Raw genomic sequence first — 24,892 nt, 5'->3', positions numbered from 1 at the left:
TGAGTTACGTAGCAGCTGGAAGGGTAGAAAACAAAAAGTGGAATAAATGTGTCTGGAACAGAGGAGAATGACAAATATATGCCTCTCTGTTCTGTCCCTGTGCTAGGGACTATGAACTTCTGGAGAAGTGTCTAACTGTTAATAGTCATGCCCAGGTGATGCCACTGGCCTGGTAGATAGTTCTATCCAGTGCAGTGGAGAGAGAGCACTGACCTGAGTTCAGTTTTGATCTCAGGCTTTGACTAGCTGTGTGACCCTGGGCAAGTCACTTAACCTCTGTTTGTCTCAGTTTCCTCAGCTGTAAAATGGGGATAATAATAGCACCTGCATCCCAGTGTTGTTGGGGGGATCAAATGGAATATTTGTAAAGTGCTTAGCCCTGGCACTGTTTGCTGCCTTCCTTTTTCCCTCTTCCCTATTTTCCATCTTCTGAAGGCTTCAGTATCCCAAGTCTTGTTCTAAGGGAAATGGACTACTTAAGCAACCATTCAGTTGGCTTTGATTATATCGTCTTTCTGAGGTCGCTGCTTTGGGAGGAGACAGCAGAGTAGAGAAAGAAACTCCTCTGTGTATGTCTGTGAGGAGAGCTGGTGGGTCCCAGCACCTTCTGTACTTTTAGACACTTCTGCCCCAGGGCTGTGGGGTATAGGACACATGTGAGAGGACAATTGGGAAAGCAGAGGAGCTCATCCTTTATGAGTATCCAGCTGATGAGCCCTTTGCTAGCTCTACAACCCAGTTGAGGAGAGCTAAAAGGTAGCTTACCATTAGAGGGGGTCAGGAGGCTAAGTTGAAGAAAGTAGACCAATTATATAAATGCAGGGAGATAGCATCAGGCTTAACCTAGGTCCTTCTGCTACTGCCTATTCCCCAAGGAAATAGGTGGAGGCTGAGGCCGAAGGTGGGAACAGCAGAGGGTGAAAAAGTCTTTAGAGGAAGCCACTGGAGGCTGGGAACAGTGACTGAAGGTTCTGAGGGGGATGATCTACAAATATTTCTGAGAACCTACACAGGCAAGGTAGGGCACATGATGTGTATATGGATGTGTTTATGATGCTGGTTACAGGTTCTGAAATGGCCACAAGCCCTGGTGGGCATATGTGGATGGCTAATGAGATTAGGGGGATATTGGTTACAAGAGGAATCCTTCTGAAAGGAGAGATTGTCCATCTCCAATCCCCCTCAACCTCTTACTCCTGTATGTTGTGCCTTGTCTTGTGATTCCCAAGGTCTGGGAGACAAGAAAGATGTCTGAATTAGCTCTGTCTTTTCAAAGTAGGACTGAAAAAGGGGGCAGCTAGGTGGTGCAGTGGATAGAGCACCTGCCCTAGAGTCAGGAGGACCTGAGTTCAAATGTGACCTCAGACACATAACACTCACTAGCTGTGTGACTCTGGGCAAATCACTTTACCTCATTTGCCCTCACCAAAAAAAAAAGTAGGACTGAAAAACCTTTCCCTGTGTATCTTGCCTGCCAATTTATCTGCCTCACCCCCCTCACTGAGGAAAATGTTGGTACTCTATAACTCTGCCTTCGGCCACCAGGCCCCAACCAGAATATGGTGGAATCTCAAAGCTGAGCTTCTTTAGCATTGGGAGGCAGCTGGGAGGGGGTGGGGGAAGACAGATTGGATTTTCCAGGTGTGATAGTGAACTGGTATTTCTTACAGGGAAAGGAAACTTCTTGTGATATATAAAATTGATGTCTACAGCTATGTTGTGGTTACGTGATGTGTCTCTCTTAACCCAAAGAGCTTTTCTCTTCTTTAAGTTGTGATAGCTCCTGCACTGCATCCTCATCTCTAGGTGTTGAGTTGCCAATGAGAGTGGGGGCTGGCTCTTTCTTATTCTTGGTTGGGGAGCCTCTTTGAATTGGACTGAGAAGAGACAGAGCTTAGGGCAAAGAATTCTCTTAGAGTTTAAGCATGGTGCTTCTGCCTCTGGCAGGTGAAGCTCTTTGAGGATTGTGCCAAAAGGACAGGGATTTTAAGGCTCAGGTTTGGGGCTTTTCGTAACCTTTCTCTGAGCCTCCGTTTCCTAATCTCTTTAAAATGGGAATAATAACACCTGTACTACTTACTTAGCTCATAGAATTGTTGTGAGTAAAGATCTTTGAAAACTTTAATGTGAAATATTCATGATTTTAATAATAAAATATTAATAAGAGCTGCTGTAATTGTAGCTCCACTGAGAAGACTGAGTGTCTGAGTCCCAGGTATCTCTCCCCTTTAAATGAAAAGGAGTCTGCAGAAACTATCATTGTTCTCTCTATTCAGGCTTCCCCATTTTGGTTGATTCTCTGTCACCTGGCCTCCACTCACTCCTGGCTGAGCTATTGATATATAAACTTGTACACGATGAACTGTGAACTTCTAGCTACGTGCAGTGCCCTTGGGTACCTCGAAGGAGACATCTACCACAAAGAGCCAGATTGCTTAGGTAAGGACCTTTAGGTATTAAATAAGTTGGGAGACTTTTTAATTCCTCAGCTTGTCTGAGATGGGAGTTGAATGTGGGCTTAAGTAAAATCCTTGGCCCCAGCTCTAGAGAGATCTTTTATTTCCCCTGCAGAGAGTGTGAAAGATTTGATCCGCTACCTGAAGTATGAGGATGAGACCTGTGATGTGCGGCAGCAGCTAGGGGCAGCCCAGATCCTCCAAGGGGACCTTCTGCCCATCCTCATCCAGCACTGCCAGGACAAGCCGCTCTTTGATGCTGTTATCAGGTTGGTTCCCCATGACCCTTTTGTCCCTAGCCTATGGCCTCCCCTTTGGAGGGTTAACAAGGATGTAGGCTAGTGGTCCCTGTTTTGGTGGGTGAGGGAGCCTCATAGATATTCCTTCACTCCCCTCATCAGGCTGATGGTGAACCTGACACAACCTGCCCTTCTCTGCTTTGGCAAAGTTCCTCAGGATCCCAGCTTCCGGCATCATTTCCTGCAAGTGTTAAGCTACCTGCAAGCCTACAAAGAAGTGAGGCTGTTCTTCAGGGACTCTTGAGAATTATTGGATTGTGCCTCATGTGGTTAGGATAAAGGGTTTGTTCTATATAATGTGTGTTACATCTGTGCCGCTTCCCTTCTTGCCCTAGGCTTTTGCCAACGAGAAGACCTTTGGGGTCCTCAGTGAGACACTCTATGAGCTATTACAGCTGGTAAGCGAGCCATGTGTCCTGAACCTCTGCTGGGCTCAGAGTCCCAAACTGGGCCAGGTGAGTTCCACAAAGTAACCAGGTCACCTTCCTTGTGTGTTTACAGGGCTGGGAGGAGCGTCAGGAAGAAGACAACTTGCTAATCGAGCGGATTCTCCTACTGGTTAGAAACATTCTCCACATCCCAGCTGACCGTGATCAAGAAAAGGTAAGTGTCTAAGTGTAATAGATAAAGGACGCTCCCCCGCCCCCACCTCACCCCATGCCCTGGGAGATAAGGCATTCAGGTAAAGATGCAAACCCGTGTTTTAGCCTTGTTTCTCCTGGCCATGCCTGCCAAGGCTAGAGCAAAGATGTAGGCAGATCCTGGGATAGAGGAGCACAGGAGCAGGACTGAGAGACTCTCTCATGACCCTGCATGCCTTCTCTCGTGCAGAGTATTGATGATGAAGCCAGCCTCCATGACCGACTGCTCTGGGCCATGCACCTCAGTGGTCTCGACGACCTGATGCTCTTCTTGGCCAGCTCTGCGGCTGAACAGCAGTGGAGTCTACACGTACTAGAAATTGTTTCCCTAATGTTTCGGGACCAGGTGAGGCCCTAGACCTGCCCAGTGGTCTGGACAGCTCTGGCACTGTGCTCTGATTTGACTGCCTCAGTGGCTACCCATTCTTAGGCCAGAACCTTGCCCCAAGAGAAGTGGTGAGAGAAGGGTAACAACCTCAGAAACCCCTTTGACTCCCCCCAGAATCCTGAGCAATTGGCCATGGCAGGGCAGGCACGTTCAGCCCGCAAGCAGGGCGCCGACATGACAGAGCTGGAAATTCTGCGACGGAGGGAGATGGCAGAGAAGAAGAGCCGGGTCTTTCAGAGGAGCAGCAGGTGAGCTGGGTTCTCTTGTCCATCATGGGATTTGGCAGTGGGATTCAGGCTCGGTCTCATAGGCTGGGAGCATTTATTTGGTCAGACAGAGTATGCTTCATACCACTAGGGCCACATTTTTCAAGATGGTGGAGACAGAGTGATATTTGGGAGATAAAACATTTGAGAGGTATGAGATGGTAGGAAAGACTTCAGAGAAAAGGAAAAGTCATACTGAACTGTCTGCTTTCCATAGACATTCTCGTTTTGGGGGATCCTACGTCATCCAGGGCCTGAAATCCATTGGAGACAGGGATGTTGTCTTTCATAAAAGTCTACACAATGTGAGTAGAGGTGTGGTAAGTTCTCTGTGCAGCTGCAGTTGGTATATGGTCTCAGTAGAGGGGACCAAGAGGCAAAGAGAAAGCTTTGTCAGGACTGAAATCACCTGTTTCAGACATAAGAACTATGGTATTGTGTCCTGCTCATCTAAAAGCCTAGCACCAGGGAGAGAAATTCCCTGGGAGTCCATGCAGAGAAAGGAGCAGAGATATACATGGAAGGAGCTGGGGATTGAGGTGCCACCAGTGACACTGAGGTCCTTTCCAGGTCTGCATTGATGATCTTACAACTCTCTCCTAACTCTTTCTCTAGTTTCAAACCTACAGCCCAGATATGGGGAAAGATACTCGCTATGTGCCCCGGCGTCGTCAGATTGCCCAGGACCACTCCCTCCAGCGCCGTTCAGCCCTTAACGTGCGCCTTTTCCTCCGTGACTTTTGCTCTGAGTTCTTGGAGAACTGTTATAACCGCCTCATGGGCCTGGTCAAGGTGAACTTTGGAAAGACTCTGTAGGGGGATTAGGAAGAGACTTAAGGGATAGAATGAAAACATAGGGAGAGAGGTTAAGAAAAGAGATGGGGGGAAAAAAGGAGATTGGGAAGGGTAGAAAAGAAATGAGTATTAGGAACTTGGGCAGCTAGTCAATGCAGTGGATAGAGCGCTGGGCCTGGAGTCAGGAAGACTCATCTTCATGAGTACAAATCTGGCCTCAGACATTTACAGCTGTGTGACTCACTTAACCCTGTTGGCCTCAGTTTCCTCATCTGTAAAAATGAGCTGGAGAAGGAAATGGCAAATTAGTCCAGTATCTTTGCCAATAAAACCCCAAATGGGACATGAACAAAAACAACAAAATTAGGAACTCATGGGAATTTGCTTCAAGGATATGACTCTAGATGAGGAAAAGCCCTGAGAGTTTCCCTGACCTGTGGGAGAGGGGGTGGTAGGAGATGATAGGACATTATAAGAAATGACTAGAAGGAAGGAGCAGTGAGGAAAACACAGGTAGAAGAACTGAAAGGGTGACCCTAGAGGATGTATAAGGAGGTATGAAAAGACCTTGGAAGACCAAGAGAGTCAGCAGCCCTGGGGCTCTCAGTTATCAGTAGGTTACTGGGTGAAAAAGAGGCTGGGTAGGGGGCCTGCTATTTTGTCATGATAAGGTATCCTCTTCCCTGGCATTAGGACCACCTGCTCCGGGAGAAAGCACAGCAACATGATGAGACATACTATCTGTGGGCATTGGCCTTCTTCATGACCTTCAACCGTGCCTCCAATTTTCGGCCTGGCTTGGTTTCAGAGACTCTTAGTGTCCGAACTTTCCATTTCATTGAACAAAACCTTACCAATTACTATGAGATGATGCTAACTGACCGGAAAGAAGCTGTCTCTTGGGGTCGCCGGTGAGTTGCGTGGCAAAAATTTTTTTCTGATCATTCTGGAATCCTAGGTTCTGGCTGCGTGACCCTTTGGACAGCACTCTGTCTTTGCTCAAGATTCTGGTCATCAGAATAAGGAGGTTGGGGTAGGGTGGTGGGCAGCCTGCTGCTCGTCTTCCAGCCTCTAATTGTCAGAAGTTTGTTGCCAGATTCCTATATCTTCTCCTTTTCATTTTGTGCCCTTCCTCTCAAACCCTGCAGAATGCACCTAGCTTTAAAGGCCTATCAGGAACTCCTGGCCACAGTGAACAAGATGGACACGTCTGCAGATGAAGCAGTGAGGGAGAGTAGCCGCATCATCAAGAGTAAGGCAGGCCGAAGCAGGGGGAGATAGAAGGAATGGCAGATTAGGGGAAGGGGTATTCAGAATGCATGCTGTCTTGGGGTGGAGGGAGGGATGAGATGGGGAGAAAATTTGGAACTCAAAATCTTATGGAAGTGAATGTTGAAAACTAAAAATAAGTTAATTAATAATAAAAGAGTAAGGCAGGTCTTACTCTCTTAGCCCTCTCTGTGTCACTTCAGTAGCATTTTACTCTGTCATCTCTATTTCTTACCCTTTCTTCTTTAGCTCTGTAGAAGCCTTCAGGCTGGTCCTCTTTTCTCTTTGCTTCTTTCTAGACAATGTCTTCTACATAATGGAGTACAGAGAACTATTCCTGACTCTCTTTCGGAAATTTGATGAGACACGCCAGCCCCGCTCTTATCTCTGTGACCTGGTGGAGACAACTCATCTTTTCCTTAAGATGTTAGAACATTTCTGCCGAAGCCGTGGAAATCTAATGGTTCAGGTATCAGGAATTGGGAGGGCAGTGGTTTGGAGGTAGGAGATCAAACTTCTTCACAATTTTTTTCCTTCAAAAAAGTTTTAAAATTACAAAGTAGAAAATCATCAACAAATATGTACATTTCCATATATGAAGAAAACTAGAAAGTAGGGATTATACATGAAATCATGAATCTACTACATGTAACTTGTTCTTTTTTTTTATTTTATATTCATTTATTTTGATTTGTCAACAATAATTTCCATAAGCTTTTGAGTTTTAAATTTTTCTCCTCTTCCCTCCCCAAGATGGTGCGCAATCTGATATAGGCTTTACATATACATTCCTATTAAACATATTTTCACATTAGTCATGTTGTAAGGAAGAATTAGAACCAATAGGAGGAACCACAAGAAAGAGGAAACAAAACAAAACAAGAAAAAAAATAGCAAATGGTATGCTTCTAACTGCATTCAAACTGCATAGTTCTTTCTTTGGATGTGGATAGCATTTTCCATCATGCGACTTTTGGAGATGTCTTAGATCCTTGCATTGCTGAGAAGGGCTAAGTCTATCAGAGTTAGTCATCACACAGCATGGCTGTTACTGTGTGCAGTGTTCTCCTGATTCTGCTCACTTCACTCAGCATCAGACCAAACAAGTCTTTCCAGGTTTTTCTGAAGTCTGCCTGCTCATCATTTCTTATAGAACAATAGTATTCCATTACATTCATATACTACAACTTGTTCAGCCATTCCCTGATTGATGGGTATCCCCTCAATTTCCAATTCTTTGCCACCACAAAAAGAGCTCCTATAAATATTTTTGTACATGTGGGTCCTTTTCTCATTTGTATGATTTCTTTGAGATACAGCCCTAGAAGTGCTATTGTTGGGTCAAACGGTATGCACATTTTTCTAGCCCTTTGGGCATAGTTCCAAATTGCTCTCCAAAATGGTTGGATCATTTCACAACTCTACCAGCAAAGCATTAGTGTTCTAGTTTTCCCACATCTTCTTCAGCATTTATCATTTTCCTGTTTTGTCATGTTGGCCGATCTGATAGGTGTGATGTGGTACCTCAGAGTTGTTTAGATTTGCATTTGTCTAATCAATAGTGATTTAGAGCATTTTTTCACATGACTATAGATGGCTTTAATTTCTTCATCTGAGAACTGCCTGTTCATATCCTTTGACCATTTATCAATTGGGGAATGACTTGTATTCTTATAAATTTGACTTAGTTCTGTATGTGTTTTAGAAATGAGGCCCTTATCAGAGACACTGGTTGTAAATGTTCTTTTTAATATATTATAAATTGAATGGTAGTCCCAACATTAGTAGTACCTGCTTGTTTGGGAACCCTACTTTGGTCTCCTCTGTATTTTTTCAGTGTTTCATTGATGCTTCTTTTTTCCTCTGTTCTTTTTTTGGCATTATTCTCACTATCCTCTGCCCCTCACCTTTTTCTCTTCCACCTTTCCTTGTAACAAAAGTATAGTCAAGCAAAACAAATTTGTGTTGTAATAGAAATATATGTCTCATTCTGCACCTATGCTACAAGCTATCACCTTTGCAGCTGGAGGTGCTTCATCAGTCTTCTGGAGTTGTGATGAATTATTCTGTTAATCAAAATTCTTATCGTTCAGAGTTGTTCTCCTTTAAAGTGTTGTGTTTATTATATAGATAGTTCTCTTGGTTGCTTACTTTTTGCTGTATTAATTCATACAAGTCTTCCTAGATTTCTCTGAATCTTATCTCTTACATAGGGAGCTTTTCCTTCTTACCTTCTCTTCAACCAATTCAAAGCTCCGGACCTTCTCTCTCTGAGTGACTATGGCAAGGATTTGTTAGCATTCCAAATCCCAACAAACCTGCCACACCGTTCCCTTCCTCCTGCCCTGCCAGCATAATTCTGGCCTCCCAATCTAAACATACTACTGAAACTTTACAATTAGATTACAATATTTCTATGATGTGGTCTCTTGGGAGGCAGCATGGTCTAGTGGGAGGAGTGCACTGTTCCCAGTTTGGTTGAGCCTGAAAAACCTTTTAATGGCAAAAATTTTTTGTGAACTTTCCCATGATAGTAGTTGTGCTGAGTGTCTTGGATTGACAAAAAGCTGCTACATATTCAGTAACGCATCCAAGTGGAAGCTCATGTTATTAATCACAACAGTGTCTCCAGAGACATTTTTAAAAAGTTAACAACATTTACATGCGACACATATGTATTTAATCTACAGAAAGTCTATTTGCATGTTAATCATAGTGAATCATATGACACATGCGTGATGCAAACGTGGATTTGCACACATGGTGCAGTAACTCTGCAGCCCCAGAGGGGCCCTCGGCTCACATGTGGGGAACCATTTGTGGAATGAAAAGAACCCAACCTAAAAGTCAGACAACTTCCACTACAGTCCTAATTCAGCCACTCAGCCATCTTGAATAAATCATTTATTCTTTTTGTATCACAGTTTCTTCAGCTATACACTTCCGAAAATGCCCTACCAGAGGAGACATTGTGAGGACAAAATGAAATGATGATTTAAAATGTTTGATTGAGTTTAATTTAGCAGACATTTAGATCAAACTGCTATGTTAGACATGTAGAGAAGAAGGCCTGGGTTTGCATCCGCCTCAGATACTTAGTGGCTATTTGATCATGGGCCAAGTCACTTAACATTCTTGAGGCTTAGTTTCCTCATCTGTCAAATGAGAGCATTGAACCTGTTGACTGCTAAAGTCCCTTCCAGCTGTCATGACTCAGATTTTAACAAAAGGGTAAACTAAGGCAGATCTCTGTACCAGATAACATTTACTAGCAGGGGCACGCTACCTGTTAATAAATGGGTCAATGGCTCGTCTCCATTAATGCAGAGGAAGAGGACAGTTCCCCTTTTGTAGGGTTTGGGGAGTACAGACCAAAGAACAGAGCAGAGTAGGTGGGATCATGGAATTAAAGGCAATATGACTGGTTATAGAGCTGAGGCACAGGGTACAACCGTATTGGTTGGAAGTTTGGTAATGGGGGCTAGCAACAACCCCCCTTCTCTCATGAGACTAAGAAGTGCTCGTTGTTTGAATCCAGGTGTGAGACAGTGGCCCAGACTTTTGGACAGCAAACCAGACATCTTGAAGGATAGCCTGGGGCCATAAAGATATCAAGCCCAAACTCCATTGCTTTCTCACACATTCTCTAAGGTCAGTTAAATTCCATGAGGCAGGGGAGCTGGATTTTTAAACTTAACCCATTACAGGCCAGCTGAACTGTGAACTAAGTTCAGAGACAAAGCTGAGAAAGCTACCAAAGATTCTTGAATATTTGAGTAATATAATCAGTTCATTAGGAAGATGACACTGGCAATGGTGAATAACATAGATTGGGACAGAAGGAGACTGGAGGTAGAGAGCCTGGGAGACATTACAGTGGTCCAGGGTGAGAGGTGAGGAGTGCCTGGATTAAGATGTTGGCAGTGGTAATGGAATACCAATAATAATAATAATAATAATAATAACTATGTAGCATTTTAAGGTTTGAAATGTGCTTTAGGCCCATTATCTCATTTGTTGCCTCGCACCAGAACCATGATTTAGGTAGTACAGAGGTGGCCTTATATTCATTTTATAGACTAAGACCCTTAGATTCAGGGGGGATCAAGTGACTTGTCTGTGTTACCCAACTAGTAAGTATCAGAAATAGGATTCACATCTAGGCCTCCTTGACTGAGCCTGACCCTCTAGTCATCAGGCAGTTCTTCCCTCTCAAATGGAAAAGAAGAGATGGATAGATTGGAGATGTACTGGGGTGTTAAATCTATTGGATTTAGAAGTTGATTGGATAGTAAGTGGGGTTGCAAAAGGAAGCATCAAAAGAGGACCCCATGGTTTGAAGCACATGTGACAGAGACTGGTGATGCCAATAACAGGAATAGGGATGTTCGAAGGAAGAGCAGGTCCTCGGCCAAAGATGTGCATGTGTGGAGGCCCAGGGAGCTTGAGGTACCACGGTGACAAGCCAGTGGAACTGTGGGATGTTGTCGGAAATTCGGGCCTGCAGCTGGAGAGAGAGAGCCTTGGTGAAGCGATGGATTGGGGAGAAGCCATTTCAAATTGGCAGCTGAAGATAGTGGGTGAGGGAGCCATGGAGAAGAGGGCTAAGGGCAGAGCCCAAGAGAAGAGTTATACTGTAGAGCATGAGAAAAGAGAGTGGACTTATGGGTGTTATGCTGGAATTTTGCTGTAACATTCTGTTACAGGGTGAGATTCTTTGTCAGGAAGTCCTCATGACTGAAGAACCAAAGGAATCTTATACAAGGTGGTTTTCCCAGTAGGGCTCCAGGAATGTTGTCAGTAACCCAACTAGTCTGTAAGTTCATTGAGGGTAGAGACTTCTTTTTGGAATGACCTTCACTTGTGCAGATTGGCACCTTTCTTGCTACTTAGTTGTGGAGTTGTTTAGAGGGGAGCATGACTTGCCCAGGGTCACACAAACAGTATGAGTATGTGGCAGAGGTGAGACTTGAACCCAGGTCTTCTTGACTGCAAGGCTGGCTATCAACCCACTGTGCCACATTATAATAAACAAGCAAAATTTAGGTAGCACTTTCGGTTTGCAAATCACTTTGCATAAGTATTTGATTTGCTCCTCACTTCAGTCCAATTAAGGTAGGTACTAATATTATCCTCATGAGGAAAGTGAGTCTCACATTATATGACTTGCCCAGGATCACATAGTTAATAAGTGTCCGAGATGAGATTTGAACCCTGGTCTTTCTGACTCCAATTCAGCAAGCTATCCACTACTACACCATGCTTTCTCTATTTAATACGAACTCCACGCAGCTAGTACATATTATGTCCCATTTAAATGCAATACAGCTGATCCACCAATGAGAAGGGCTGTTTTGGTGCAGACAATGGAAGTTCCTCACCCCACAGAGGGACTGAGGACTAATGATAAATTGAGATAAATTGAGAATTTCAGCCATTGCTATGAGAGGGGAGGATTGGCCACCCTGGGTGTCCTGCCAACTGTGGTAGAACTGATACTTCCCCCACCAACCCCAACTTTATGCTCCTCAACAGAACAAAAGAAGAAGGAAGAAGAAGAAGAAGGCACACCCTCAGTCCCCAGCCTCTGCTGGTAATGGTCCCTACCCCCCAGAGGGCGTGTGGCCAGCCCTTGCCGAGCAGCTGAAGCACTGTGCCCAGGTGGGTGTCTGCAGAGACTATGAGTAGGGCACGGCTAGAAAACACTTCTTTCTTGCCTTCACAACCTTGTCTTTCCCTAGAATTCTGAACTCACTCTGGACTCTGTGGTTCCCTTTGATGCTGCTTCAGAGGTGCCCGTGGAAGAACAGCGGACAGAAGCTATGGTGCGGATCCAGGACAGTCTCCTGGCTGGCCAGGCCCCCGAGGCCCTAACCCTTCTTCGGTCAGCCAGGTTAGAGCCCTGCCTATCCATCTTCCTGGGCCTGCAGTGCAGATGCTTCATCTTTTGTGACCCCTCCATGGAGTGACACCCTCACAGCTATAGTGGTGGTAGCTTTTTCTGGTCTTCTGCAGGCCAGAAACCAGGTCAGATTCTCTGAAGCTGGGCCCTGAATACAGGGTCCCCTAGCGTTTTAATTTTGATACTTAAAGGTACCTAGGCCTTGCTACTTTCATGGCCAACAAATGGAGTAATTCTATTAATGCTAAATCCTTCCAGATACCAGATCTGCCCTGAATAGTCTATACCTTTCCTCTTATTTTCCAGAGAAGTATGGCCAGAAGGAGATATATTTGGCTCCCCAGATTTTTCCTTGGAGGAAGAAATTGAGCTGCTGAGACAGATCTTCTCTGCCCCACTTCCTCGTGAGTACCTGGCTTCTTCATATCCTTTTCTCTAGGTACAGAGGGAATGAATGGATGAAAAAGTGTTGTTAAGAGCTGGTGACTCCTCAAATTACCCCCTGCTGTTTCCCCTCACTGTTTAATAGGGCAGCAGGAGCCTGAAGAACAAGGTGGGGAGGAAGAAGGAGAGGAGGAGGAAGAGGAAGAAGAGGAGTTGCAAGCTGTCCAGATTTTGGAGAAGGAGTTTAACTTTCTAGACTACCTCAGACGGTGAGAGAGAAATGGGAGATGGAGGGAGTTGTCTCTATGGGTACAAGGAGAGGAGGAGAGTATCCGACTTCTAAGTCCTCTTTCTCCTTCTTTGTGTTTGATTATAGCTTTGCATGCTCAGCTGTTGTCAAAGCCTGTGTACTATTACTGCAGAGCTACCAGAAGAACAGCCCCTATACCAATCATTGTGTGGTTAAGATGCTTCACCGACTGGCCCACGACCTCAAAATGGAAGCCTTGCTCTTCCAGATCTCCCTCTTTTGTCTCTTCCATCGGCTATTTAATGACCCTGCTTCTGGAGCCTATAAAGTGAGGGGAAACTGAGGGGAATAGAAGTAGAGGGAGCCCTAGACTAGGTGAAAGGCAGAGGGATGGAGATGTCAGTGAAGAAAAGGGACAATGAAGGGATGTGGAGAGCTGAGGAACAAGGAATGAAGGGACATGGGCTGGGTGGGGAGAGAGATCTAAGAAAGTAAGGGAAACAGTTTCCAGAGTTGAACTGAGGGTACAGGGAGCTGATTGTTGGGAAGGCTATTAGGAGAGGGCCAGGGATGTAGTGAGGTAGGGTCGGGGGGGGGGGGGGCGCGGCTTACAACAACTACCTGATCCTTTCCTGCTCTAATTCCCCACTTCCCCCAGGAATTGGTCACTTTTGCCAGATATGTGCTGGCCAAGTTCTTTGCATTGACTGAAGTCAACCGCAAGGCTTTTGTGGAACTTCTCTTCTGGAAGAACACGGCTGTTGTGCGGGAAATGACTGAGGGCTATGGTTCTCTGGATGCTGAGTAAGTGTAGGCAAGGGGAGGCTGTCGAGGAAGGACAGAGACTCCAGGGAACTTTCAGGAGGCTGTTATAGAGGGGGAGCTGGGCTCCTAGAAAGACAATATTGCCACCCGACCTCAAGATAATTTGGAGAAACCTCAAGAATTCACGTGAATGTGACTGTGTCACAGTGAAAATGCAGGGCAAAGCCTGTACCCCCTTGTCCCTGGAACCGTCTTGCCTGGACTGCTTTCTTCTCATGGTTTTCCTTGCCCTCTCAAGTTCTCTTGATGCGTTTGCCCTCCACCTGAAATACCCCCAGCTCCTGATGTGGGCATGACATAGGAAAATGCTGCTTATATCCTTAACTGCATAGGGAAGGGAGGGAAGGCAGGCAGACCCATGCCCACTTCCCTCATGACTTATTTGGCTTGATTTCCTTTGTACTTAAAGATCTTCTCCTTTCTGGGTCTGGTAGGGAACCTCCATGCCTTTTGCTCCTCCCACTTTGGCTAGCAATTCCATTCCTTCCCCTCCCAATCTCTTGTAGGTCTTCTAACCGAAAGCCTCCCAAGTGGAACCCAGAGGAGGAAAAACAGCTACGAGAGCTATATCTGGCCCACAAAGACATAGAAGGTAATGTGAGAGCATGGGTATAATCAATCAACCAGCATCTTTTGAGTGTGTACCAAATGCCAGTCACTGGGCATGCAAAGACAAAAATGAAACAATATTGGGAGACTGTGTGTGTGTGTGTGTGTGTGTGTGTGTGTGTGTGTGTACACAAAATTAATACAAAGTAATTTTGAGGAAGAAGTGATAGCTGGGGTGGGGAGATCAGGAAAGGCCTTACATAGAAGATGCTTGAGCTGAGCTTGGAAGAAAAGTAACCATTCTAAGAGTTGATTATGAGAAGAAAGTGAATTCTGGGAGACTGTGCAAGGGCACAGAGATATGTGTAAAATTTACAAGAAGGCTGGTTTGGATAGACCATTGAATACATGAAGGGCAGTAATGTATAATGAGTCTAGAAAGGTAGCTCGGAGTTAGGCTTGGGAAGAATTGTAAATACCAAATAGCAGATTGTGTGTTTGACCGCAGAGGTAAAAGAGAACCACTGGAGTTTATTGAGCAAGAGAACGATGTGGTCAAAGTGACATGCTTTGGGAAAATCCCTCTGGCAGCTGCGTGGAGGATGGATTAGAGGGGAGAGGTGGGGAGATCAATGAGGAAGCTCTTGTAGTGGTCCTGTTGAGACATGATAGAGGCTTGAACAAAAGTGGTCACTGCATGAGTAAAGAGAAGGGGAAAGATATGAGAGATGTAGAGGTACATCACAGAGCTTGGAAATTGATTGAATATGTGGGATGAGGGGAAGGGACAAGTCCAGGTTGAGTTCAAAGTTGTAAACCTGGAAGGCTGGGGGTGGGGCAGGGGAATAGTGAGTTCTCTTTTGGACATGTTGAATTTAAGATGGTTGTGGGACACCCATTTTAAAATGTCCAGTAGGCAATTGGAGATGTGAGACTCAAAGCTTAGTAGAGACAAAGGCTGAAAATATAGCTCTGGAAGTCATCTGCATTGAGATGATAATTAAACCCATGGGAGCTAATCAGTTCATCAAAAGTGATAAAGAGAATAGGGAAGAGGGCGCAGGAAAGAGCCTTAGGTTACACTCAATGAGATATTAATGATGATTTAGCAAAAGGGACTGAGAAGTGGTCCAAGAAAGGTCATTGAAAGTCATAAGGCAGCTTGGCGTAGTGGAAAGAATGCTTGCTATGGAGTGAAAAAGACCCAGCTTTGAAATCCTAGCCCTGCCACTTAGTACCTCCTAACTTTGGGCAACTCACTTGACCTCACTAGCTTTCAGTTGGCAAAGGAGCTGAACTAGATGACCTCTACATTCTTTTCCAGTTGTAAATTTACATTCCAGTGAAATATATGACCCAATAATGCTTTGAGCCCAGAAGGGCTTGGAATGGAGTCCAGTGAGCTCTAGACCTCCCTCTACTCACCTATTCCTCCTTTCTCCCCAGGTGAGGACGTTATAGATGCCATCTTGGCACACCTGAATACTACAACTCGTTCTCGAAAACAAGTCATCCACCAGTTGGTTCGACTTGGACTGGCTGACAGCGTCAAGGATTTCCAAAGACAAAGGCAGGCATCCTTGGAGAACTAGGGATTTTCTTTCCCTTCTCTGTGCTCCTTTCCTCTGCTGATCTTGATTTTTCCCCAAACAGGAAGGGGACAAACTTGGTTTTGTGGACAGAAGATCAGGAGTTAGAATTGCAGCGACTCTTTGAAGAGTTCCAGGGTTCTGATGGTGAGGTGATGGTTGGGCAAGGGTCTCTGGAAGGGGTGGCCACATAATCTGATTCCTTCTGCCACTGCTTTTCATCCTCCACACTAGGTTCGTTGTGCCTTTAAAAAGTATTACAAGCTAATTATCTCAACTAATACAAATGTAATAAGCAATAAAACTATATAATCTGAATGAATTACATTTTCAAGAGAACACTTTGTGTCATCTTGATCTCCTTCCATCTTTGTACCTTGGAAGTTTCGTTATACTCACAGTCGATGCATGTGTTCTAATTCTGCTTTCTTCTATTTGTATAACAAGTATTTCTATATTTGTGTTTATCATCTTTACCACTTTTAGTGGCATAGTAGCACTCATGATACAGTGGAAAGCGCTCTGGCTTTGGAGTGAGAATCTCTACTCTGCTCCTTCCTACCTGTGAGACCTTGGGCAAGTCATTCTTCTCATCTATAAAAAGAGTGGCTTGCAGGGCAGCTAGGCGGCGCAGTGAATAGAGAACCGGTCCTGAAGTCAGGAGGACCTGAGTTCAAATCTGGCCTCAGACCAAACATTTGACATGTACTAGCTGTGTGACCCTGGGCAAGTCACTTAACCCCAATTGCCTTGCCAAAAAGAGGGGCTTGGACCAAATAATCTCTGAGGTCTCTTTTAGCTATAAACATATGAACCCTATTCAACTACATTGACACATCATAGTTTATTCAGCTATTACTTAATTATTAGACATAAAGATTGTTTCCAGCTTTGAATACCATGAATAAAATGTGAAATCTTCCCTTCTGTCATTTGAATAAACAAGTAAAAAAAACCCCAACATTTATTAAGCACTAACAATGTGCAGGTTCTGGGGATACAAACAGAAAAGTAAGATAATCAATTTCAACGAAATTTATTCAATGCCTACTATGTTCAGGCTACTGTTCTAACTATTGGGGGAGAAATAAAGCTTAGTTAAAGCCCAGCCCTGGCTTTAAAGAGCTTACAGTCTAGTAACAGAATATTCTGCACATATAACCATAATACAGAATAATGCATGTTAAATGCTTTAGATAGATTCAAAACATCATTCTTTATGCAGTGTGAAGGAAAAGTTGTATGAATCATTGTCATAATTGCTAACATTTATGTAGCATTGTAAGGCTGGCAAAATGCTTTCCATGCATTATTTTACTTGATCTCTGCAACAACCCTGGGAGGCAGGTGCTACAATTATCCCTATTTTTCAGATGGGGAAGTTGAGGTTGAGAGACAATAAATGTCTAATATGGAATTTGCATCTTATTCTTTCTAACTCCAAGTTCCATGTTCTTTCCAGTAGGCCAAGTTGCCTATTACTTATAGGGGATCAGGAAAGGCTTCGTGGAAGAGGTGGCATTTGATTTGGGCTTTAAAGGATAGGTAGGAATCCAATGAGTGAAAACAAGTGAATACATACAAGGTGTGTAGAACAACATGAACAGAACCATGGGAAAGTGCAAGTCACGTTTGGAAAGTAGAGAGTAGTCCATCTACTTTTGGACTAGTTTTGGCGTATGGTGAATAGTAAGAGGGTAAGCCACAAAGTAGGTACACAAAATAGGTAGTACCAGATTGTGGAGGGCCTTGAACAACAGGTCAAGGAGTTTGAACTTTATTTAGGCAGTACAGAACTATGAACTTTTGGAATGGGGGGTGATATGACCAGATAATGGATAAAGCACTGGGCCTTGAGTTCAAATGGAGCCTCTGGTACCTACTGGCTGCGTGAACCTGGACAAGTCAGTCCAGTTTCCTCAACTGTAAAATGGGGATAAGAATAGGACTTATCTCACAGGCTTGTTCTGAGAATCAAATGAGATACTATTTGTAAAAAGTGCTTAGCACAGTGCCTGGCACAGAATAGGTGCTTTTGAGATATACACATTAGGAAGTCTAGTAGCAGGATGGAAGACGATTGAAGACAGGAGACTAGACAGGAATCATCTAAAAGAGGCTGTTTTGGGACTCCAGATGGGTAGTAATGGAGGCTCATGTTGAGTTCTTGGCAATAAAAAAAAAAAGAGATGTGAACAGAAAGAGAAGATTGGGGGGAGTTGTAGAATTTGGTAATCATTGGATGTGAAAAATAAGGAAAAGGACAGAGCTAAAGAAGACACCAAATTTTCAGATGTGGGAGATTGAGTAAATACTGCTGATAGAAATAGTGAAGTCAAAAAGGGGGATTTAGGAGGAAAGATTTGGGAAAGAAAGCTCACTTTGGGATTGATAGTGTTTGAGATCCATTGGAACATGGAGGTAAAGGGATGCTTGGAGTCAGTTAGAATTGGTGGTCTGTAGTTTGGAGAAGAGGTCAGAGTTGGATGCGTAGTTCTGTGAGTAATCTACATACAGGGGGTAGTTGAAACCATGGGAATTAATGAAATTGTGAAGGGAAAGAATGCAAAGAGAGAAGAAAACAGGGCCAAGTGAAAAACCTTGAGGAATAGCCAGCTTAAGGAATCTGAAGAAGATGAGTAGAAAAGAGAATATGAAAGAAAAACCAGAAGATTTATGTCTCTTACACTCAAAAAAGGAGAAGAGATCTGGAAAGAGAAAAGGTAGTCGTCAGTGTCAGATGCTGAAGAAAGGTCAGGAAAGTTAAGGATGAAAAAAGGCCATTTGGATTTGGTGATGGGGAAGCCATTTGTGATGTTTGGGAAAGCAGTAGAGTAGTGGAAGGAGAAACCAGGTTGCAAGGGGTTAAGGAGAAGGCATGTGGTGAGGAACAGAGAAGCATCTGGTATAGAAGACTTTTTAAAATGTAGGGGCAGGCTATATCAGATTGTATGCCGTCTTGGGGGGGGGGAAGGGGGAGAAAAATTTTCAACTCGAAAGCATATGGAAGTGATTGTTAATAAATCAAAATAAATTAATAAAATAAAAAAAGTAAAATGTAGGGGCAGGGGGAAGAGAAGGCAGTAGCAGGGTACTGGAGGAGGCTAGAGGGGATGGGCTGGAGGTCACAGGTAGAGAGGAGGGATTGGCCTTATCAAGGAGTGCACATACAAGAGGTTAGGAAGAAAGTAGGTGATGATGCTGGGGAAAAAGGCAAAGAATGGAGTAGGAGCATAGTCTGGGGGGGGAGGGGTGGTAAGTCAGCTGGTCTAAGGGTGTGTGGTAGAGGCGCAGGTGCAGGCGATCTTTTGAGAAGGGGAAAAAAGGTTTGGAACAGTCAGTGTGGGAAATCTGATAGACATAGATTAGAAGGATTATTCAGTAGCAGTGAGAGCTCATGTTCTGCATTTTGGGAGGAAGTGGGGTCAGGTCAGCCTTCTCCTACAATTCTCTGGTCTCTTGTTCTCCTCCATCTCCTGCCTCTGGGCCTCCTCCCTATCTGTCCCTTTCTGCAGATGTCCTGGGTCACATCATGAAGAACATCACAGCTAAGCGCTCACGGGCCCGGATAGTGGAGAAACTTCTGTCCCTGGGGCTGGTTGCAGATCGACGAGAGTTGTATAAGAAGCGCCAGAGGAAGCCTGTGACTTCCAGTCTTGTAAGCAGCATCTTGGTACAGCTCCCACACTGAGCCCTTATCATCTCATGGCTTCTTGGCTGTTCCCACGTCCTCTGGTGAAGTGGACAGGAATCAAGGTCCCACTCAGTAGCCTCCAATTTTCTCCATGTTCTAGCCCAACTTATGACTGTTTTCTTCTAGCTGGATGGAAAGGATCATCTGAAGGACCGTGACCAGGAGGATCTGGAGGAAAATTGTGAGGAGGACGAAGAGGGCCCAGAGGCAGAAGCAGCCCAAGACACCTCAGTCCACATACCCCAAAGCCTTAGGCAAATCCTGCAGGAGGAAGGTAAGGAGACTGGGGCGGGAGGGTAGGGTGAGGGGAGGCAAGGGCTTGTGGGGGTGGGGGGGAGGCACATCATTTTCCCTTTACCTCCTCAGACTTCTCTGCCCCCATCCTCTGGCTCCAGAACTGCCTGATTCGAATAGCTGATGACCGAGAGGAAGATGGTGAGTGGGAAAGGTTGGGGAATATTTGAGGAGTAAGGCACTGAAGCCTTCTGGGGACCTGAGTCAAGCATGAAGGGGACAGTCTTGGTCTGTCCGTTCTGCTCCTAGGCTGCACCCAGGCAGTGCCCTTGGTGCCTCTAACAGAGGAGAATGAAGATGCAGTGGAAAACCAGGACTTCCAGAAGCTGTTGAGGAAGTTGGGAATTCGGCCTCCAGCCTCAGAACAGGTGAGTGCCTTGCTTGGGGAGGGACTGATGCTTTTCTTGCCCTTTTCTCCATTCAGACTGTCGGCCTTAACTTTCCTGACCACTTAGGAATCTTTCTGGCGAGTCCCAGCCAAGCTGAGCCCTGCATTGCTGCGGAGGGCAGCAGCTTCTTTGAGTCAGGCAGAGCCTGAGCCACAGTCTGCAGACCGCCCAGAGCAGGGGCCCAGGAAAGAGAAGCTGGCTCTTGCTCCAGGGTCCCCCATGGCAGCCAAAAAACGGAAGAATGATCTAGGGTCATCAGGTAACAGGTCTGGGATTAGGGGACTGGTGGGGGCACTGAAGTGGTGGGCAGGCCCTCAGTCCTTTACTCGTGTGCCTCATTGGACCATTTCAGAGGGGGAAGCTGATAAGGAGCCATTAAGTTCTGGGCCGCAGAAGCTACAACTGCTAGACAGTGATGGGGAGCAGGAGAAAAATGAAAGCAAAAACAAAGGTAGGAGTGTGTGTCTGTTTGTCTATCTGTGTGTAATACCTTCCTCCTGTTCTTTTCTCCATTACCCTGTATGTGTGCCTGTACCTTTGTATAATACCTTCCTCCTATCTTCCTTTTCCATTACTCTGTGTGTGTGTGTGTGTGTGTGTGTGATACCTTTCTCCTATTCTCTCTCTCCATCACCCTATATGTGTGTGTCTGTGTGCCTGTGTGTAATAACCTTCCTTCTATTCTTCCTCTCTTTCACCCCTCTCATAAGACCCTGACCATTTCCCCTCCCTTCAAATCTCATAGATTCTGACCCAGGCTCCCCTGAGCCCCCAAGGATCCACAAGAGGAGGAGGTTTCTGATTGAGGATGAAGACGACTAAGGCACTGATTGTGTGTGGTGGGCTTTGGGGTGACGTGAGAGGATGCCCCAGCACCAGTCCCTACGCCTGCCTGCCAGGAGCAGCTCCGGGGTGCTGGGGCAGCCTGGCAAAGACAGCAGGGGGTATTTCCTCACTGAAGTTTTCATTTGAGTGGACTTTGTTCCAATTTCCTAGTGTAACAGGCCCTGCTCTTCTCTGGCCCTTGGTTACCTGCCTTGGCCTCCAGCTTTGGAGCTTTGGGGTGGGGGTGAGGAGGCAACTCACAGGTGCTTCTTGTTTTGTACTTTGTTATGAAATTAAAGCAGCAAATAGAAACCTACTTCTGCTGGCCTGAATCTCCTCACATTTTCCCCTTGGCCCAGGCCTCCCTGTCTACCTTACTGGAAGTGACAGTGACACTGTCAGGGTCTTTCTGCTCCTTGTATGCCCAGGCTTCTGGGGAGTGATTCTTGGTCCAAGGATCATGAGGCTGGTGGCACTCACCATGGCTACTGGCAGGAGGGGAGGTTACAGGGCATAGTGACAGAGAAAGAGAGAAGGCTTTTGTGACCTGACAACAAGGGCAAAGAGGTCAAAGTCCAGCCTGCAGAGGGACATATGCCCTGTCTTTTTTTTGACCTCTTGAACCATCTGCTTCCCACTCCCTACTGACTTTAGCTATTCTAGATGCTAGAAGCACAGAAAAATAGGCAGTCACACCTAAGAGGGTCATTTCTCAGGCTTTTTTTCCCCCCAGAGACAAGTGAGATTTCCTCAAAGACCCTCAGTGGGACAAGTCTCAGATTCAAGTCCCACGAGAGATGGGCTAAGAACAATCCCTAGCTATGACCTGGCAACACTCTGAGCCTCTTGCCATTCCCTTACCCCACCCCACTCTTTACCTTTTATTTCTCTCCAGCAAGCCTGCATCTGCCACTGTCATCATGGCCCAAATTCAGCTTTGCTTTGCTGCCTCTTACCGTACTGATTATCACCACAAGGAAAGCCATAATAGACTGACCTCCCCTCCCTTCTCTCACTTTCTAAGAATATGTTGACCACATTTTTTTAAAAAATTATTTTAGGGGCAGCTAGGTGGTACAGTGGATAGAGCACCAGCCCTGGAGTCAGGAGGACCTGAGTTCAAATGTGGCTTCACACACATAACACTTACTAGCTATGTGACCCTGGGCAAGTCACTTAACCCCAACTGCCTCACCAAAAAAAAGGGGAAAAAAATTTATTTTAAACTTAAGTACACAGTAGGAATAGAAGAAACATTACAAACTTAAATATTGAAACAAATACAAAATAAGAAAAGGAAAAAAAAGCATTTCCATGTACACAGCAGGACATAAGAGGATTCAAAATGTACAGTGATAAATTTCCATTTTAAGAAAGTCAATATCATAAATACTGTGCATTGTGTTCAGAGCTGTCCATCTTTTCTTTGCTTCCTTGTAAGTTTTCTTTTTTCTGCTGTGCACTTTTTACTTTGTTCTTTTTCCTCCCTTATCCACCCCCCAGGCTACAATTAAGCTCAAAAAAAATTATATATATATATATATATATATATATATATATATATATATATATATATATATATATATATATATACACACACACACACACACATACATACATATGCACATATATATGTATACATATATAGACATATACACACAAATATATATACATATGTATACCCTTACATACATACACTTACATATACATATACTTAGATATCTCTAATCATACAATCATACTCATATATAGACATACACATTCATATGCATCTATGTAAAACCATACTATACTTATTTGTCCTCTGTTTCTCTGAAGGTGGATAACCTCTTCCTCCTTAAGTCCAAGTCTTTCCATATTTTTCTTAGTCCACCAACTCATCATGTCCTATACCACAGCAATATTCCAACCTTATACTGTCTAATTATTTTAATAGTCCAAAACAAGGTTGATGAATGTGGCTGACACATAGTGTAGTTTCCCTATTTTTCTCTTTTGATTGGATCTATTTTAGCCTTAACTTTGTCCAAGATCATGGTTACCACCCCTGCTCCTTTTTCCCTAACAAATTCTACTCCTGATCTTTATTTTATGTTTGTGTATCTATTATTTCCTATCAGTCCTGACTCCTCTACTTTACTTCTACCCACTACCTTGCCCTCCTGTTACTTACCCTACCTCTCTCCAAGGATCCTTCCCTTATCCTCCCATTCCCATTGATCTAAACATTCTTCTATACACCCCTTAACCTATTCCCTCACCCTCCCCTCCAAAGATCCCTCCTTTATCCTCTTCCCCCTCCCTATCTCCTTAGCATTTTATTTCTTTCTGAATTTAAAAGACTTTTATACTCTTCTAGATGTTTATATATTGTTCCCTCTTGGACCCATTAGCCATGAAAGTAGGTCTCCAGAACTACCAGCCCTCCTCCCCCATCTAATTCCTCTGTGTTGGTTCTTCCTCTTGCACTTCCTTTGTATGAGATAATTACTCTTTTTAGCTGTTCTTAAACGGTTTTACTTTTTAAAAGCATATCATACTCGTCTTACAAACTACCCAATTACTAATAATAATCTTAGCCATACATGTTACTTTTCCTCATACAAAAGGTAAAACAGTCTGGCCTTATTGAGTCCCTTGTAATTAGTCTTTGGTATGTACTTTATATTTCTCTTGGCTCTTGTATGTCAAATCTTCTATTAAGTTCAGGTTTGTTTTTTTTTTTTAACAAAGTCTGACGGTTCATTAAATGTCCATTTTTTTTTAAAATTCAAGATTACACTTAGCATTGCTGGGTATGATATTTTCAGCCAGAACTCCAGGTCTTTTGCTCTTCGATATATAGTGTTCCAAGATCTATGTTCTTTTAGTGTTGCCACTGCTAGCTCTCGTGTGATTCTAATTGTGGCACTGCCATATTTAAATTGTTTTTCACTTGTTGCTCATAATATTTTATCCTTGAGTTAGAAAGTTTCAGAATTTGACTATGATATTCTTGTGGTTTTTCCTCAAAGGATCTCTTTCAGGTGGTGATGGGTGGATTTTTTCAATTTCTACTTTCCCCTCTTGTTCTAATACTTCAGCACAACTTTCTTTAATTATTTCTTGTATTATTATGTCAAGATTCTTTTTTTGATCATAGCTTTTGGGTAGTCCGCTTATTTTTATGTTTTCTCTTCTTGATTTGTTCTCCAGATCAGTTGTTTTTCTTATGAGATGTTTCACATTCTCTTCTATTTTTTCTTTCTTTATATTTTGTTTTATTATTTCTTGGTCTCTTATGACTTTGCTGGCTTCCCCTTGCCCAATTCTTATTTTCAAGGAGTCATTTTCTTCCTTAAGTTCTTCTATGAATTCTTTTCAGGCAGGTGATCATTTGACATTACTCTTTGGAGTAGAAAAAGATTTCTTTGTTTCAGTATCCTCCTCTGAAGATGAACCCTGCTCTTCTCCATTCCCATAATAATTCTCTATGGTTAGATTCTTTCTCCTTTGCCTACTTTTTTTTTTAATTTGTAGTAGCTCATTTTTTGTACTCACCTCTAGTGAATCACCTACTTCACAATGAAGTTTAGATTCAGTCAAAGGGCCACACTTGAGGACCTAGAGGGCCACATGTGGCCTCGAGACTGCAGGTTCCCCACCCCTGCTTTAGGTCCTTAAAGGTTATATGAATTCAGTGCAAGCTGTAACAGATCTACTGCATGAGAAAGATTGCAAATATGGCACCAGTAATTGTCTTGACTAAGGACCAGCCTGGGTAAGATTGGAGAATCTCAAACTAATCTTTTATCTTCCATAATGTCCATTCCCTAGACTTCTCTGATCCTGAGGAGGAATGTGGGAGCATGGGTGGCAGCCAAATAGCAAGAAAGAGGAAGTGTTAAGTAAAACAATTTTTTCCTAAGAGGATGAAGTCATGATAATAATAGCTTACCTTTACGTAGCACTTTATACATATTCCTCAGTGGAAACAACAACTATTATTCTTATTCTTATTCTTATTATTATTATTATTATTATTATAGCAAGTACTATGTGCTAGGCACGGTACTAAGGACTTTACAAACATCCCAT

General features: G+C 44.0%; 1 protein-coding gene across 3 annotated transcripts in view; it reads left to right on the top strand.

Annotated features, from left to right (window-relative positions):
- Positions 1 to 21,131, top strand: part of TIMELESS (timeless circadian regulator) — a 28,353-nt gene extending 7,222 nt beyond the window's left edge. For 2 of the 3 annotated variants that reach the window (XM_078145874.1, XM_078145871.1), the window contains 28 exons: positions 2,277 to 2,439; positions 2,572 to 2,725; positions 2,858 to 2,972; positions 3,091 to 3,153; positions 3,233 to 3,358; positions 3,587 to 3,742; positions 3,899 to 4,032; positions 4,268 to 4,355; positions 4,666 to 4,842; positions 5,539 to 5,756; positions 5,994 to 6,097; positions 6,414 to 6,583; positions 11,650 to 11,775; positions 11,856 to 12,007; positions 12,323 to 12,420; positions 12,546 to 12,669; positions 12,777 to 12,978; positions 13,309 to 13,454; positions 13,982 to 14,067; positions 15,471 to 15,594; positions 15,678 to 15,760; positions 19,129 to 19,271; positions 19,434 to 19,581; positions 19,674 to 19,742; positions 19,851 to 19,969; positions 20,057 to 20,249; positions 20,343 to 20,441; positions 20,736 to 21,131. In XM_078145874.1, the coding sequence (XP_078002000.1) occupies positions 2,358 to 2,439; positions 2,572 to 2,725; positions 2,858 to 2,972; positions 3,091 to 3,153; positions 3,233 to 3,358; positions 3,587 to 3,742; positions 3,899 to 4,032; positions 4,268 to 4,355; positions 4,666 to 4,842; positions 5,539 to 5,756; positions 5,994 to 6,097; positions 6,414 to 6,583; positions 11,650 to 11,775; positions 11,856 to 12,007; positions 12,323 to 12,420; positions 12,546 to 12,669; positions 12,777 to 12,978; positions 13,309 to 13,454; positions 13,982 to 14,067; positions 15,471 to 15,594; positions 15,678 to 15,760; positions 19,129 to 19,271; positions 19,434 to 19,581; positions 19,674 to 19,742; positions 19,851 to 19,969; positions 20,057 to 20,249; positions 20,343 to 20,441; positions 20,736 to 20,812 (3,576 nt within the window). In that variant the 5' untranslated portion in view covers positions 2,277 to 2,357 and the 3' untranslated portion in view covers positions 20,813 to 21,131. The remainder of the gene's footprint in view (positions 1 to 2,276; positions 2,440 to 2,571; positions 2,726 to 2,857; positions 2,973 to 3,090; positions 3,154 to 3,232; positions 3,359 to 3,586; positions 3,743 to 3,898; positions 4,033 to 4,267; positions 4,356 to 4,665; positions 4,843 to 5,538; positions 5,757 to 5,993; positions 6,098 to 6,413; positions 6,584 to 11,649; positions 11,776 to 11,855; positions 12,008 to 12,322; positions 12,421 to 12,545; positions 12,670 to 12,776; positions 12,979 to 13,308; positions 13,455 to 13,981; positions 14,068 to 15,470; positions 15,595 to 15,677; positions 15,761 to 19,128; positions 19,272 to 19,433; positions 19,582 to 19,673; positions 19,743 to 19,850; positions 19,970 to 20,056; positions 20,250 to 20,342; positions 20,442 to 20,735) is intronic. The other variant, XM_020990045.2, reaches the window with a different exon arrangement.
- The last annotated feature ends 3,761 nt before the right edge of the window (positions 21,132 to 24,892 follow it).

The sequence above is a fragment of the Phascolarctos cinereus genome, unplaced genomic scaffold (genome assembly GCF_003287225.1).
Source record: "Phascolarctos cinereus isolate Bilbo 61053 unplaced genomic scaffold, phaCin_HiC Scaffold_1;HRSCAF=81, whole genome shotgun sequence".
Lineage (NCBI taxonomy): Eukaryota > Metazoa > Chordata > Mammalia > Diprotodontia > Phascolarctidae > Phascolarctos > Phascolarctos cinereus.
The sequence above is the reverse complement of the archived record's forward strand: the minus strand, read 5'-3'. Positions and strand labels throughout refer to the sequence as shown.